The sequence below is a fragment of the Sturnira hondurensis genome, unplaced genomic scaffold (genome assembly GCF_014824575.4).
Source record: "Sturnira hondurensis isolate 20B ecotype Veracruz unplaced genomic scaffold, ASM1482457v3 Scaffold0006799, whole genome shotgun sequence".
Classification (NCBI taxonomy): Eukaryota; Metazoa; Chordata; class Mammalia; order Chiroptera; family Phyllostomidae; genus Sturnira; species Sturnira hondurensis.
Window position 1 is genome coordinate 486,589 of NW_028079430.1, and position 17,264 is coordinate 503,852.

Consider the following 17,264-nt stretch of genomic DNA (forward strand, 5'->3'; position numbering starts at 1 on the left):
GTAAGGAGTGTAATATTATGAATGGAGTATTCATAATATTGTGCTCAAAATAGGTTCCCGGGTGTTTCTGTAGATATTACATATTCACGGTTATAAGTCAAAACCAAAAAAATAGTCTTCTTACCTATTTCATATATTTCACTTCGGCGTGAGTGGTCATTTGCAGAGTTCTTCCAATGAAAAGCAAAGCCCCGGGCGGAAATCCAGCCCACAGAGGCTGGCCCCGCCCCCTAGAAGGGCCAATCAGCGGCGCGCCCGGGAGGACGCACAGCTGCGGGCGGAGCGAGTCGCTGAGGGCGCGCCGGAGGTTCGGCGGCTGGGGAAGCGGTCGGCAGTGCGCGTAATTGGCTCTCCACAGTGTCCAGTCTTCCCGACGCCGTCGGTCTTCTTGAAGTGGGCGGGGGACAACCGCGGACGTAAGTGTCGCTGCGGTTGTGCGGCTGGCGGGGGGGCTGCGGGGTGGCCCCGGCTGGTTCCGCGGGCGGTCGGGAGGCCGCGGCGCTGCCTGCGGGGTGGAGTCCGCGGGCTTGCGGGCAGTGGAGAGCGCCGCGTTTCCCGGGGCGGGCGAGCCGCCGCCCCCTCATCCCCGGGCCAGCGGGCCGCCTCACCTCCGGGAGCTTCGCTGTCGCTGTTGCGCTTCGCTGTTCAACGAGCGGCCTAGGGAAGCGGAGCGGGCGAGTGCGTAGCGGACCCGGACGAACGTTGACTTGTTAGAGTTGGGTTATCTCTGAAAACTTGGCGCAGCGTTTGAACGATCACCGTTCTCAGAAATGCCCGGATTTAGTGGCGTTGAATTTTGAAAAACTCCAAATAAACATGAATATCGAAAGTTCGAGATGCGGGTTTCCCGAGTGGGTGGTGAACAACCGGTCAGGTGTTTCCAACCTCGGTGAGGAATGCGGGGCCCCGGGGCGGTTTCCTTCTTATCACCTTCACCTGGGAGCTGCTTAGGCTGGCGCTCAGGTGTTGCGGCCAAGGTCTAAGGAAACTGCGTGTGCGCACGCGCACTCAACTCGGAACTCTGACATCCAGACCGTGCTAGGTGAATGTGGAATTTGACCCCATTATCCATCTTAGCTTTGTCGTTCTTATTAAATTCATTGAAATGAGATAATTTTATTTTCTGCCTATTTCCACCTAGGAGCTGGCAGTCTCCCGGGAGATCAGTTGGTTTTTTTTTTTTGTAGTTCTTCCATTGAGTAGCTCAGGCCCCACCCACTCACAGCGTTTCCAGACTTGCGGCTCCAGCATGTCTCCTCTTTGCCACTCTCTGGCCACTAGCGTCCTGTCCCGGGGAGGCACTGTAGGTAGAGCCAGTCCAGGTCTATTGGGCCCAGAGGGGGCCTGCCTCGGGCCTACCGGTAGTGGCTGTGTTATTGAGACTTCATGTAGAACGTTTTCACAACACGTGTCCAGGTAATTTTGAGAGTATGTTTACTAAATCTGGTGACAGTGAAACGAAGGGCTTTCAGTGGAAGAAGCAACCAGAGAAAGCTGAGGCAGGTTTAGGGGGTAAACCCCGGATGAGCTGCCGCTGCCCACTGCTCCCCGCCTTGCAGCCTCGTGGGGTGCCTTAGAGTTTTGGAGAAATACTGAAGGAAGAGGAGGATGGTGAACTCTAGAGAGAGCGCGCTCTCAGGCTCCTTTGTCCGGAGGCTTTTTATCTTTCTTTGCCCAGTGGAATTCTACGGAGATCGCTGGGAAAAGTCTTAACAGAATATTGATTTGCTTTCCAGGTGTGTATGGTGAGGTCAGGGGTTCTTTTCTGGTTAGGTTCATTTTTAAGGAAAGTCATTGAAGCCAGACCCCCACCTAGGCCGTTTTGTCTCGGGACAGCCTGGAGTGTGTCAACCACTTATTTGCCCTTAAGTGCCTTTGGTTAAGGAAGATAAAACCTTGGGAATCATTAGCTGACTGTAAATCGCCCAAATCGTTTCGTCTTGTTTAATTATTTTGTTTCAGGTTCCCTTACTCCACCTGCCAAGGAATCACTGTACCTTCTCACTGTCCTGCCTCACTGTCACTTACTAGCTGAGTGACCCTGGGCACCTTACTTGTTTTCCTCATGTGTAAGATGGAGGTGACAATAGGAGTGCTTCCAAGAGGTTTTGGGAGGATGAAATGAATGAATGCATGTAGCAGTGTTTGGCACATAGTAACTGAAGACTAGCTACTGTTATATGTTATAATTTTGATATTGGTGTAAAGCCTGATGTGGATGAAAAATGATAAAATCAGCCTTGGCTGGTGTACCTCAGTGGATTGAGCGCTGGGATGACCACTTTGATACCCTTGGGGGTACATGTCTATGTTGTGGGCCAGGTCACCAGTAGGGGCTCTTGAGCAGTAGGGGGCTCTTGAGCAGTAGGGAGCTCTTGAAAGGCAACCACATTGGTGTTTCCTCTTTCTCCCTTCCTCTCTCTAAATATAAGTAAATAAAATGTTTTTAAAAATAAAGAAAAAATGATAAAAAGTAGGAGAAGGGGGGAGAAGGACCATTACTAGCAAGTATTAGAATCGCGGGTGCTGCCATCAAGCTGAACCAGCACAGGGTGGTTACTCCGCCTTTTCACTTCCCAAGCTACTGTCTGCGGGCCAGTATCTCTGCCATCACTAGGAGCTTTGGGGAAATGCAGACTCGAAGGCCCACCTCTGATTTACTCAGTCAGAATTGGTTTTTTAGCAAGGCCCCCGCCAGGTTTAGATGCAGCTTTGATTGGAGGAAGCATGAAATCAGTTTCTCAAGGAGTCCCAGCCTTAAATCTTTGACCTTGGGGGTTTGCCAGGAGGGGTTGAATTTGCAGCTAACTCCACTACTGGGCCTCACCCCTGGTCTTCCATAGTTTCTGCTTTGCTCACCTTTGCCCCTTAGAGAGCTCTCTATCTGCTGTTCATCAGTGAGGATGTGGCATGGTTGCCAACAGCATGACTTTGTGGCGTCACAGTCTAAAGTCACCTGCTTGAAAGGCTTTGAGTCACCTCCCTGGGATAATGCCCCTTCAGTGCTATGTTCCCAAATCTCAAGCCTTGTTCCTCACAGTGCACTTCTGGCCTCTGGTGCCTATTTCACCGTCCCCTTGGTGCCCCGTAGTAGTACTGTGGACTTGTCTGCTGCTCTTTGTGCTTTGCAACCTTTATTTCCATCCCTTCTCGCCTACTTCTGTTTATGAAATAGTTTAAAACCTTGCTGCCTGTGGGGAAAAAGCCTTCTTTGCATCCTTGGTCCCATACCCTGCCGTCTTCTCCAAGCCTCTGCTGAGCTCAGACACTCTACTTAGATTTTAACTGCTTAGAAGACCTGCCAGTCTCCTGTTTTGGTATCCCTGTCACTTAAGATGGTGCCCTGTCCAGTGTGTATTTAGTAAATATTGGGCAAATGACTGCTGAATTTATTCCCAAAATTGAAGTCTTATTCTGAGTTTCTTTTTCTCTTTTTGAATTCTCACTTGAGGACATTGATTTTTTTAGGGAGGGGCAGGGGACATGGATAGAAACGTTGATATGAGAGAGAACCATCAATCCATCGTTTCTCAGACACATTCTGACTGGGGACTGAACCCACAACCTAGGCATGTGCCCTGATTGGGAATTGAACCTGCGACCTTTTGCTGTATTGGATGATGCTCCAACCAGCTGAGCCGCACCGGCCAGGGCTCTTTCTTTCCTAAGCTAATGATATCCCTGTTATTGTTGGTGGTGGACCTAGAAATCCTGGAGTCACGTTTGTCATCATGTTTTTCCTTTCCCATGCGCTCAGTTGCTGAGGCCTGCAGAACTCATCTCCACAATGGGTCACGTGTGCTCTTCCCGTCTTCCCTGCCACCACTCTTTCCGGTCCACATCCTTTTTCTGCTTCAGTCTCCTGCTGGACTCTGAATCTGGTTCTCTCCGCAGTCTGTCCCTTCAGTGCTGGGGTCATCTTCCAGCACAGAGCTCCCATCACCTTTGAAAGCAGAAGTCAGTCAAGCTTTTCACTTAGGTAGTGCCATCCCAGCCTGCGTCGGCAAGCCCTGTCCATCCCACTTCCTCGGCATGTACTGACCGTCTTCCACGTGCCGGCTGCTGGGTACATTTGGCTTGGAGACACATGGAGGGAAGGTGGGGACATCATTGGGAAGGGGAATTCAGATTTGAGTAAGATGTCACCTTTGTCCTAAAAGTTCACATCTCAGGCCAGTGGTTTGCTGCCTTCACTGCATGTCGGAATCACCTGGGGAGCTTCCAAAATCCCAGTGCCGGGCTTCCACCTCTGAGGGTTCCGATTTAATTGCACCGGGATGCAGCCAGAAGGGCGGGCGTTTTAGCAGCTCCACAGTGATTCTACGGCACAGCCCAGCTTGAGAACCGCTGTGCTAACTCACCGGAGGCAAACAAGGCCTGCGGGCGGAATCCGGCCCACCACCTTGTTTTATCCGGCCCAGTGCCTTCTGCCCGGTGGCAGCCGTGAGCTCTCGCTTAACTGTTAAGGAGTAGTTACATTTATATAGTCTTTAAAATTACATTTGACCCTTTGAAAGCAACTGTAAGGCTGATGTGGCCCCTGGTGAAAGTGAATTAGACACCCCTGTAAGAGACCGGTAAGGAGCTAATTTCACTATGTGTTGTCCCAGAGGAATAAACATACTGGAAGCTCAGAGGAGTTAAGGTTAGCCTGGAGTTAACTTTTATTCTTTTTTTTGTAAAGATTTCATTTATTTATTTTTAGAGGGGTAAGAAGGGAGGGAGAAAGAGAGGGAGAGAAACATCAGTGTGTGGTTGCCTCTTGTGTGCCCCCTACTGGGGACCTGGCCTGCAACCCAGGCATGTGCCCTGACTGGGAATTGAACTGGCGACCCTTAGGTTCATAGCCTGTGCTCAGTCCACTGAGTTACACCAGCCAGGGCTTGGAGTTACTTTTATTCTTACAGTTCTACTGTATGCCATTTATGGGCAGGACCCAAGGCTTTCTCATCATGGAACTCCCTTACTAGATCCTTATCCGTGATAGGGATGTAGCAGGCTGTCCAGCAGAAGATGCTCAAAACCTTCCGTATCTGCACTGTCCAGTGTGGTAGCCATATTTGTGAATGAGGAACTGAATGTTTTAGTTTACTTAGTTGATTTAAATGTAAATAGCCACATGGGTCCGGTGGCTGCTATGTTGGACAGTGGTTTTTTTAAAAATATATTTTATTGATTATACCATTACAGTTGTTCTATTTCCCCCTTCATTCCCCTCTACCCTGCACACCCCTCCCCCACCCTTCCCCCCTTTAGTTTATGTCCACATGTCTCAAGTTCTTTATTTATTTATTTATTTATTATTTTTTAAATATTTTATTTATCTTTAGAGGGGAAGGGAAGGAGAGAAGGAGAGAAATATCAATGTATGGTTGCCTCTCGTGAGTCCCCTGCTGGGAACTGGCCCGCAACCCATTGAACCGTGATCGTGTGGTTCGCAGGCCCGTGCTCAATCCACTGAGCTACACCAGCCAGGGCAAGTTCTTTAGATTCTATATTTCCCCTACTATTCTTGCCCTCCCCCCTATCTATTTTTTACCTACCGTCTATGCTACTTATTTTCTGTATCTTCTCCCCTCTTCTCCTCCTCCCACTCCCCTGTTGCTAACCCTCCATATGTTCTTCATTTCTATGGTTTTGCTCCTGATCTAGCTGTCCTCTTGGTTTGCTTTTGTTTTAGGTGTGGTTGTTAGTAACTGTGAGTTTGCTGTCCTTTCACTGTTCCTATTTTTATCTTCTTTTTCTTAGATAAGTCCCTTTAACATTTCATAGAATAAGGGCTTGGTGATGATGAACTCCTTGAATTTGACCTTATCTGAGAAGCACTTTATCTGCCCTCCCATTCTAAATGAAAGCTTTGTTGGATAGAGCAATCTTGGTTGTAGGTCTTTGGATTTCATGACTTGGAATGCTTCTTTCCAGCCCCTTCTTGCCTGTAAGGTCTCTTTTGAGAAATCAGCTGACAGTCTAATGGGAATTCCTTTGTAGGTGACTGTCCCCTTATCTCTTGCTGCTTCTAGAATTCTCTCCTTCATTTTCATCTTGGCTAATGTAATTATGATGTGCCTTGGTGTGTTCCTTCTTGGGTCCAACTTCTTTGGGACTCTCTGAGCTTCCCCGACTTCCTGGAAGTCTTTGCCAGACTGGGGGAGTTCTCCTGTATTATTTGCTCAAAGAAGTTTTCCACTCGTGGCTGTTCCTCTTCCCCTTCTGGTACCCCTATAATTCGGATGTTGGAATGTTTAAAGATATCCTGGAGGCTCCTAAGCCTCTCCTCATTTTTTTTGAATTCTTGTTCCTTCCTTTTTTTTCTGTTTGGTTGTTTCTTCCTTCTGGTCCACCCCCTTGATTGGAGTCCCAGTTTCCTTTCCATCACTATTGGTTTCCTGTGTATTTCCCTTCATTTCAATCAGTTTAGCCTTCATATGTTCCTCTAATATGTGGCTAAAATCAACCAGTTCTGTGAGCATCCTGATCACCAGTGTTTTGAACTGTGCCTCTGAAAGGCTGGCTATTTCTTGGTCAATTAGAATTATAGGCTCTGGGGCTTTGAGCTGTTCTTGAGTCATAATGTTTGGTCTGTTCACACCTGTTATGTATGAGGGGCGGAGCCATAGGTGTTCACCACGGCCTGGCGACCTAGTTGCTGGTTGTGATGCTGTATGTGGGGGCGGGGTCAGAGAGGGAAAAAAATGGTGCTTTGCTCTGCTCTGGTCTCTCTCAGATTTCTGTCCCCTCTTTGGCTTCCCACAAGCAAATTGGGGCCTCTCTGGTGCTGGTTCCTGGGTGTGTGGGCCGGTGCACTCTCCAGGACCCTATGAGTCTCTCCAATGAACTTTCTGTGGGCCTGGAAGCCTCTCCCGGCCCCTCGACCCCGAGAAAGTCTTTCCAGTTGGTGCTTTCAGGCTCTATTCCCGCTGGGGCCCTAGCCTGAGCGATCTGTCTCACTGCTCCTTCTCTTGGTTTATCTGCACACGAATGTGTGACCGCAGTCAGCCAGCCTCCCTGTGCCCTCACTGGATCTGCCCATCACCACCCCACACCTGGGATCCACCAACTGCCTCCGCCTCCGCTCCTGGGTTGGTTGGGACTGAAAGGTCTTTCCAGCCTGACTGTGCTCTGCTGCTGACTCCGCCCCTCTTACCGGTCTGGCTGGGTGGTTCGTTGTTGTCGAACTTCCATACAGTTCAATTTTTACTGTTTTGGCTGCGTTTTTGTTTCTAAAACTTAGCTGTCTTTAAATTTAGTTGTGGGAGGGGGCACAGTGTTTCCACCTACGCCTCCATCTTGGCCAGAAGTGTAGCCTCATTTTTTAAACTTTGTTTTTCTTTTTGCCATTCCAGCTGGGTGTTTTCAGCTACCTTGTCTTCCAGATCACTGATTTGATCTTCTGCATCTAGTCATCTGTATATCCCCTCTGTATTCTTCATTTCAGTGATTGTATTTTACATTTTTCACTGGTTTTTATGGTTTCTCTCTCTCTGGATTGAGGTTCTCACTGAGTTCATCTATTTTCCCCCTACGTTCATTGAGCATCCTTATTACTCAGTGTCTGGTAGATTGTCTCCATTTTGCTTATTCTTTTCCTGGCATTTTGATCTGTTCTTTCATTTGGAACGTTTCTTTATCTCCTCTTTTTGCCTGATGTCCCGTGTTTTTTTCTGTGTATTAGGTAGATCTGCTGCATCTCCCAGACTTGGTAGGTTGGCCTTATGTAGTAGGTGTCTTGTGGGGCTCATTAGTTCATTCTCCCTGGCCACCTGTGCATGGTGCTTCAGGAGTGCTCCTTGTGTGGCTCGTGTGTGCCTTCCTGTTGTAGGTGAGCCTCGGTCGCTGTTGGCACCTCAGTGGGTGTGACTGGCCCTCAAGCTGACTGGCTGTGCGGGGCTGGCTGAGAGTGCAGCAGAGAGGCTGCAGTGTGCAGGCTGACCCCACGGAGCAGCGTTTGCTTCTCACCAGGGCTCTGGTGCCAGCCAGGTTCGCCCTTGGGTGAGTTGTTTGTTGAGCTGGTGGCTGGTGTGATCTGAAGCTGGCTTCTGGGTGTGTGGGTGCTAGAAGCTCTTGGAAGGGTCTCTGGTGCAGGCCAAGGTCAGCCACCATTTGTATCTGACCTGAGGCTGCCTCATAGGTGCGACCAAAAATGGGGTTGGCTGCCACTTGTGCTGTTCTTGGAGGTTCTTGTGAGAGGCTGTGCTGCAAAGCGAGCTTGGCTGCTAGTAGTGCTAAGCTTGGGACCCTCTTATTGTCACCACAGTGTTTGCTGAGGCCATCTGCCACTTGTGCCAGGTTTGTGATTGCTTAGTTGAAGTAACGTTCCAGGCCAGCACTAGCTGTAGCTTATGCCAGGCTTGGGGCCACTTCATGGGAGTTACAGTGCAAGTTGAAACTGGTTGCCACTTGTGCCGACTTTGGGGTCATATAGCAAGACGTAGTATAGCACAGGGAATACAGTCAATAATGTCAGATCTGTGTACAGTGCAAGGAGGGTACTGGGAACACCATGGGAGCACTTTGCAAAGTATATCATTGTCTAACTGTTGGGTTGTCCAAAATGTCTGCTTAGTTTTTTTCTGTAAAATAGACACATTTTTTGTTTTATCAATAATTATTACTGGTTTGTACATTTTGAGTATGTCACTATCTCCCACTACTGCATTCTAGTGGGTAGAGGCCCGAGGTGCTGCCAGACACCCTCCAATGCATAAGACAGCCCCAGAGCAAAGGATTATGTGTCCAAAATGTCAACAGAACCAAGAAGCTTCACAAACCACTTTTGCCACGTTCAGTCAGTCACAGCACCTTCCCTATGCGCTGCACAAATCTCTTTCTATGTTTTAGTTGCGTTTTTACCCTCCCTGAAATAATAAAGCATAATACACCAAAAATGTTGTCTGTTTTCCTCCATCTTCATTATTAAAATGGCTGCACACAAATTCACCAATTTTGATGTTTTTTTTAATGTACGCTGATAGAGTTGTCACAGTACAATCTAGCAAAATTGTTTCAAATGAAGTTAAAGACCATTGAGCACTACTAAAGCCATTGTAAGGAAAAAACATAATGGGCTTTTTGGGTAACCCAATACTATTCTGGATACCAGAAACTAATTATAATAACATAGAGTATTAAGAAAAAAGGAATTAATGGCCATTCATTACTTGTTTGGTGTTTGTAGACCATTGAGAGGTTTCAGGACAGTTTGCAGGGTGAGCTGAGGCAGGCTTCTGCATGGAAAAGTGGCCCCAGCAGGGCATGTGAGTAGGTGGGGTGGGTCTCAGGGCACCACCAGGGCTGGGCAGATGTTGGGCAGGCTAACTCTGCTTTCAAATGTGGCACCTGCCTGCACCGGCCATCTGAGTGAGGGGAGGGCTCAGCAGAGGAGCAGTGTGGTCCCTCCTGCCACTGCTTCTGTCCTTAGCTGGAAGCTGGACAACTCAGTTCCTCCCTGTATGTTCCTGGTGCTCTTGCAGCTATCACGCCTGCACTGCAGCCTAGAGAGAGCGCGTTTGGCTTGGGCTCTTCAAGAGGAACATCTAGGCCTCCAGCAGTCCCTTGTGTTTTCTTTCTTTCTTTTTTTAGAAGAGTTTTTGGAGAGAGGGGAAGGGAGAAAGAGAGAAACGTTGATGTGCGATAGAAACAATGATCAGTTGCCTCTTGCACACCCCCAGATGGAAACTCGGCCTGCATCCCAGGCATGTGCCCTAACCAGGAATTGAACCAGTGGCCCCTTGGTTTGTGGGGTGACACCCAAACCACTGAGCCACACTAGTCAGGGCCTGCAGTCCCTTATCTTTCTCAGGGGCAGTCCCCACTGGTTTTCACAGCCAGATGTTATGGGGTCTCCTTTTCCCAGCACTGATGCTCCGGCATAGGGAGCCAGGGGTAGGCTGGGACCTCTCACTCAGAGGGGCCTTCGCAGCCAAGATACCCTTCCTGTGTCTTGATTGCCACACTGTGGGTGTGTGACCAACACATTCTGCGTCTCTACCCTGCCTATCAGTCTCAGTGTGACTTCTGTATATCCTTAATTATAGGATTTCTGTTAGCTTGTCTGTAAGTGTTGGGGTTTGTTGTTGTTTTGTTTCGTTTTTAATTGGAGCAAGCAAAAGTTTACTTAGTAACAGGAGAAGAATTGGTGAGCCAGCTGGGCTGTGTGGCTCAGGAAACAAGTTAGAGAGGTGAAAGAAGGGCCTTTGGAGAAAGAGCGTAAAGGTTTGAGGGAAGGAAAGGTGTGGGGGTGCTCCAGAGAGGGCTGCCCGCGGGCGGGTCTTATTGATGGCGGCTCTAATGTAGTTGTGATTTCGATGTGGTCGTGGGAGGAGGCGACCACAGCGGTTACTTACTCTGCCATCTTTATTGGGGTCTGAGTCTTTATTGTGCACCTTTCATAGTTCCTATTTGTGAAAAAGAAATGGGGGCAATTTGGTTAAAATAACCTCTTTTTAAACAGTTTTACTGAGAAATGACTCACATACTATGTAGTTCATCCATTGAAAGTTTACATTTCGATTTTTTTCCCCCAAAAAAATATTTTCAAAGAGAGGAAGAGAGGGAGAAAGAGAGGCAGAGAAACATCAATGTGTGGTTGCCTCTCACACACCCCGCACTGGGGACCTGGCCTGCAGCCCAGGCATGTGCCTGAATGGGAATCGAACAGGTGATCCTTTGGTTCGCAGGCCAGCCTTCAATCTAATGAGCCATACCAGCCAGGGCCATTTCAGTGGTTTTTAATATATTCACAAATGTATGCATCCATTGCCATGACTTTTTTTTATTTTTTAGGGGCTTTGAGTTTTTTCTGGATTATAATTGGATTGTAGAAGGGTGGGGGTGTTGCTGTTGTGTGGCCTCTGGGCTGTTGGGGGCGCTGTAACAGGAGGTTTCGGGTGGTTTTGCATAAGCTGGAGTTTGCTCCAATGTTATCTTTTGCCAGTGGTTGTGTGGGGTGGGAGGGAGCGGTTAGTCACATTTTGCTCTTGCTTTTCTAGTCATTTTCCAGGCCTGGAAAGACTGCTGTGAGCTCATGACAAAGCAAGGTAGCAGGCCATTTCCCCAAGGGGCTCTTACTGACTTTGAAAGTGAATCTTAATTTCTTAAAGCTTTCTGATGACATCCAGCATCCAGGCGTGACTCAGCCACTACTCTCGTAGAGGGTGAGGAGGAGGCTGCCTGCAGAGTCCGGAGAGTTGGAGAAGCGTGAGCATCCTCTCTCCCCACCTCACAGAGACAGGGCTGGGGGTCAGCCTGGGCCGAACTTCCACTGCCCACTGCTCCCCTAGTCACACGTCTTAGAAAGTGGAGGAAGGGGAAAGAATGTCCCCATATGGGCCACCAAAATGTTAGAGCGGTTGGAGAGAGCAAAGTTTCACTCACTTTCCAAGCGGGGAGTGGGGCATGGGGTGGAGAGGTACACCAGCCCATTGCTACAGTTTAGATCGCTTTTCGTCTCCTCAAAAAGAAACCCTGTACCATTTAACACATTTTTGTCCCTTATTATATCCCCAGTCCGAAATACCGACCTACAAATCTATTCTCTGTCTCTAGATTTGTCTGTTCTGGACATTTCATATAAATGGAGTCATATAATAATGGGTTATGGTGACTGGCTTTTTTCCAAGTTCCTCTGTATTATAACATGTATTAATACTTCATTCCTAAAAATACATTTTTTATTCCTCTTTATGGCCTAATAATATTTCATTCTATGCATATACCACATTTTATTTGTCCATCGATCAGTCAGTGGACACTTTTTTCTTGCTTTGTCGCTATTGTGAATATGTAGCTATATTTGTGTATATATTTGTGTAAATATTTATGTATAAGTGGACTTATATTATGTGGACTTATATTTTCATTTCTTCATACATACCTAGGGATGGAATTACTGAGTCATATGGAAAAAATCCCTGTTTTTTGGGGGGGGGCATCTGGAGAATGCGTGTGTGTGTATGTGTGCGTATGTGTATTTGTGAATATCATTTTGCTAAGTTTCTTTTGAGAAAGAAAGCATTATCTTAGCACTAGAAAGTGGTAGACCATAGTTATTACAATTTCTCATAAAAGTAACTACATTTCATCACATTTATTATAAATTGTTCTTAGTCTCCACGCAGGATGCTGTGTTCTCTGCTGCTGTGTGAGTGTCTGTGGCTGGTCACTGGCTACGCACACGATGATGACTGGATTGACCCCACCGACATGCTCAACTATGACGCTGCCTCAGGAACGATGAGGAAACCTCAGGTATTAGCAGTGATGGGTGGGCACGTCCGGCCTTGTCGGTGCCATGACAGAAACAGTTTGCACACGTGCGCGTGTGCTCAGCGCTCCGCAATTCGTGCCGATACAGTGGTTAGCAGTTATAGAATCTTTCATGATGCTCCCAGTGTAAGATCATTTCAGTTTTGAATTTGAGTGCAAAACCCATTAGCTAGCAAACTAATTTGATTTTAGTTCTTAGCTAGTATATGCATTTGATATTCTTTTTTTGGTGGTTCAGTACAGTTGAAGAACATAACAAGCAAAGTCATAAAATGATGGGGCTAAAATTTTAGTCTTCATTAATAAAGGACTTTTTACAAATCAACTATAAAAAAATAAAATCATCTTCTGCTCTGCTTTAGGTGAACTATGGTCTATCAGAGAAAAAAGAGGTTAGTCCTGACTTGCCATACGCTCAAGAATTATCGGAATGTTACAGCAGACTTGAGTCTGTGACTCACAAGGTTAGATTCTTTTTCATTCATGAATTGTACATTATTTATAATATGTTCAGTCACTCTGTTTTTGTTTCTATATACTGTGCAATTTATATACATTTGACCACTGAATAAGGTGGGGTTTAGGAGTACCAACCCCCTACCCAGTTGAAAATCCTTGTGTAATTTTCAGCTCCCCAAACATAACTATTAATAGCCGACTATAGATGTGAAGCCTCATGGATAACAGTCAGTTTATACATATTTTGTATGCTATGTATATTTTATACTATATCTTTACAATAAAGTAAACTAGAGAAAAGAAACTTTCTAAGAAAATCCCAATGAAGAGAAAAATACATTTATAATATAGAATGTATTTATTGAAAAAATCTGCATGTAAATGGGCCTGAGGGGTTCAAAACCATGTTATTCAAGAGTCAACTGTATATTTCTTCTTTAGTTACTCTAGGCTTGGTTTCTCTCAGTCTTTTTTTAAAAATAGTACTTTTATTTTCTTGTAATAACATTTATCTCACTATGTTGTAATTATTTCTTTACCAGACTGAAGATTTCTTGGGACAGGAATATGCTTTGTTCATTCTTGATTCTCTCTCACCTGTCCCAGTGCTGGGCGGAGTGTGGTAGACTCATGGCAAATGTAGCAAGTGAAGGAAAGGGACTGTTACCAGCTCAGAAGCGTAAGGGTTACTCTTACAAATATAGGGGATTATTACAAGAGGGGTCCCCCCAAATAAAAATGGAATTATCTTCTGGAGGGTGGGCCCCTTGTAGTACAGGCTTTCCCAGCTAAGTGAGAGTTCCAGGAACTCATCTGTATACGTGTACCAGCTGGCGTTGTTGTGAGAGGCTGCATTTGGCTTCAGTGCATTTGCCCGTTTCACATTGGGTGGTTTATCAGTGCACCTGCCCATGCTTTGCTGAGTGAGGGCAGGGGGTTGGGGCGGCAGCGCTTGTTCTCTGAGACCCAGATGTGTCTCAGTTGGAGATAATAAGCACCTGCTTGTGGTTCCTACCAGATGTGAATGTTGTCTCAGCCGCGTGCTAGCAAAGAAACCCGGGGGTAGAGTGTGCCTCCATTTCTCTGCATTTGGTGGCGTAGTGAGTGAGTGGCACCACAGCAGGAAGTGCAGAAATGCCCTTTTATAGAAGTTTTTCATCCCACTGTTTGTGACTTTGGTCCAAACATTGTGAAAAACGTGACGGGTAAAATGGAGTCTTGATCCTTGTTAAAAAACAAAAGCATTGTTTCTCCTAAAGAGAAACTTTAAAAATATAAAAGTTTGTAAACCGTGCCTGAAAACAGAGGAAACAGCCATGTGACTTCTGTCTACAGTGTCCTGGCCTGAGTTTGATTATCTTGTGTATCATCTGAGGCCTGTTTCTATGCTCGACTCAACTCATGGCCCACACTCAGTGAAAAAAATAGAGTTGCTTATCACAAGTTCTGATGTCTGTAGAATATGCCTTCCCCTCACGCGGCATTTGTAGGGCTAAGTTCAGAGGATGTTCTCATGAAGATTTATGTGCTGAGGAGTTGCCACGTGTAGGACACTGTGGCAGAGCCATGGTTCCTTTCTTCCTGAAGCATCCTGTGTAGTGGGGGATGGTCAGTCGTTGACAGGAGGAGTTAATAAGTGGCCAGAAGTCCTACACATTCACGAAATTCTTTGCTGCGTCCTCCTCCTCCCTTCTTCCTGTGTCTGTTGTTTCTCTGTCTTTTTATATTTCCTTTCTTCCTTCTCTCCCTCCCCCTGCTTCCTCACCGCAGAGAGATTGGTCCAGAGATTCCGCTTACCCACTTCGCTGCCCCCTTGCTTTATGATCTTCAGCTTTAAAATTGCTCAAAAGTCAGCAGAGAAACTGCCAGTCAGGGCTGGGTGCTGGGCCTGTGTTCCTCAGTTCCTCAGTCATTGCCAGCTTGCCCTTTGCAAAGAGAGCCCACAGACAGCAGGCAAGCTCTCCATTTTAATGCAGACTTGATAGAAATAACCAGTGTTTCACCTTGGTCTTGATGGGGCCACTCAGTTAGAAACCGGACCCTTACATTAAACTTGATGCTAACTGTGGATTTTCTATGTGCATGTGATTACAGATTGAAGAATGTGAAAGCAAAAAGAAGAAAGACTATGAAAGTCCAAGAAATCCTGTTTTTGGGAGATACTTAAACAAGATTTTAATTGAAGCCAGAAAGCTCGGACTTGTGAGTATTGGTAGGGTGACACCAAGCAGAGTAGAGGTATTTTCACTGTGTAACACCCAGTTACACAGAGCGGCGATAGAGTGTTGTTACCACTGTGCTCTCACGGAGAACTCCTGACGGGCCCTCTTCCCAGAACCTGTGTGTGCGGAGTCCAAGGTGGCCGCCTGTCCGCAGAGGTTTGCTGGGAGGCGGTGCAGACCCCTCCTCTCTTCCTCATGTTCATGGGAATTTACGTTTGCAACCACTTAATCGAGTTGGGGATGGGTGCTGTTTTAGATTTGCTATTTGAACTTCACCAAACAGTTGGGAGACTAAGTCATCTCCTGACTTGGGAAGGAAATTTCATTCTGGCCCTTACCTGTTTTCTAGCATTTCACACTCTCTCACGCAGATGGTGGGAGGTCATCGCGTGTGGAGCAGGAGGGACGTGTGTTTTAAGTAGTTTCCCCCCAAACCTTTTACTGTGGCAAGTGCTGCTCTTACAGAATTAGGTATCGTGTGTGTTTCGTTCATAACTAATGGAAGATTCCACTTTTATAGTCATTGTTTTCACTTACGCAACAAGAATATCAAGAAAACTTAAGGGAAAGGAGTACTAGATGAATAATTAAGAGGTCCCACCTTATTCCGGAAGTGTAAGAGCAGGTGTTCTCGTGTGTGCACCCCGTCTCCCAGGTCTTAGTGTGTGCAAGGTGGGCAGAGCCTGTTCACGGGTAGACCAGGGAACAGCCGGAAAGGAACTAAGCTGGGGGTGCTGGGGTGTTATTTACATGGTGCCTGGTTTTAAAAAAATACTGACTAATGACTGCTTTTTTATGCTTAGTGATGATTTGTGATCTGACGTGACACTTTGATTTTTCTCATTTTATATTTACTTTTTAATATAAATAACAGTATTTACTCTTATAAAAATAATTTTATTTGTATTAACTGGTTAATGGACATAAATGTTCACCATGATTTTGCTAACCTGAACTCACACTAATAAAGATAGTTACATGCATATGTAATATATGTTTATGGGAACTTAGATTTTCTGCTTTTTGAGACCCCTTTTGTTTCCCCATCTGTATTGCTGCACGTGTCAGCCTCCCTAAGGCTCTTTGCACATGGAAAGTCATAAACTGGGTCATGAGATAGTTTATCCTCATTCCTGTGAGTTCCGTATTTGCACATCTACCTAGTCACTGAACCTCATGTAGAGCCCCAAGGTCGGTGCTCAAGGTCCTTGGTGGCCACTCTCGGGCGTGCACAGGACAGCAGGACATCGAGTTGCCTGATGCACTCGCTCCCAGCCAAGATCCAGCAAGGCCATGGTCTGCTGTCTTGTTTCAGCTCTTAGACGATAAATGTGTACTTTTCAGTGCTACATTGTCACAACTGGTGTGTGGGGGGGGTTACTTCCCTTTTAAGCAGCTCCGCAGCGCAGTGCCCTCTAGTGCCCCGAGTGCAGGGAGGCTGTGAGGTGCCTCGGGGAGAAGGCACGAGTGTCGGGGGGCTTCGTTCAGGTGTGAGTTGCAGAACTTTTGGCCTGGAGCTCAGTGTGAATGGTTCAGCAGTGTTCATTGAATAAGGTGTCCTTTGATAGAAACCAATATTTAAAAAAGTTGTTATTGACTGGCAGCTGATGAAAATGTGGTTGCAGGAACCTCCCCTGTATTTCCCATTCCAGGACCCATGGTTCGTTCAGTATTTGCTAATTAGTGTTTGAGGTGACTACAGAATATAACTACAGCAAATAGCAGGAACCAACTGTATTTTATTAAAATGTACATTATTTGCGGAGTTTTATAATTTTTGAATTGTTTTTGATGTGTATTATCTTTTGTTTTCATGTCGGCCTATGAGATACACAGGTGGATGTTTTTATTTTATATTGGGTTGGCCAAAAAGTCCCTGTGGTTTTTTCCATAAAATAAAAGACACACTTTTCATTTTCACCAATAACCTCATTTACTTGGATATTCTGAGTATGTCGACCATCTCCCACATAGTATATAACATTGATTGTTCTCAGTGTCTCGAGTTGATCACTGTCAACCTCCACTGGTCTCTCTGACTGGAGCATCATCCAGGGAGAAATCCAGCAGGAAACTTCACAAACCACTTTTGACACATTTGACCAGTTACAGCACCTTCTCCATATGCTACACAAGTCTTCTTTTTGCATTTCAGTGGTATTTTTACCTTTTTTGAAATAATGAAGCATAATATGCTAAAAATATTGCTTGTTTTCTTCCATCTTCAATATTAAAATGGCTATACAAAATTTCACCATTTTTGATAAGGTTTTTTTTAGCATGCTGACACGACAGCTGTCACATACAATCTAACCATTG

The 17,264-nt window shown here is 46.2% G+C and overlaps 1 protein-coding gene across 2 annotated transcripts in view; it reads left to right on the top strand.

The window, feature by feature from the left end:
* The first annotated feature begins 273 nt into the window (after window positions 1-273).
* The window catches only part of CLCC1 (chloride channel CLIC like 1), a 28,501-nt gene continuing 11,510 nt past the window's right edge, over window positions 274-17,264 (top strand). For both annotated transcript variants that reach the window (XR_005067162.1, XM_037050429.1), the window contains exons 1-4: window positions 274-416; window positions 12,106-12,246; window positions 12,627-12,728; window positions 14,818-14,925. Coding sequence is in view for 1 of the 2 variants with exons in the window: in XM_037050429.1 (XP_036906324.1) it covers window positions 12,118-12,246; window positions 12,627-12,728; window positions 14,818-14,925 (339 nt within the window). In the remaining variant the exon portion in view is untranslated. The remainder of the gene's footprint in view (window positions 417-12,105; window positions 12,247-12,626; window positions 12,729-14,817; window positions 14,926-17,264) is intronic.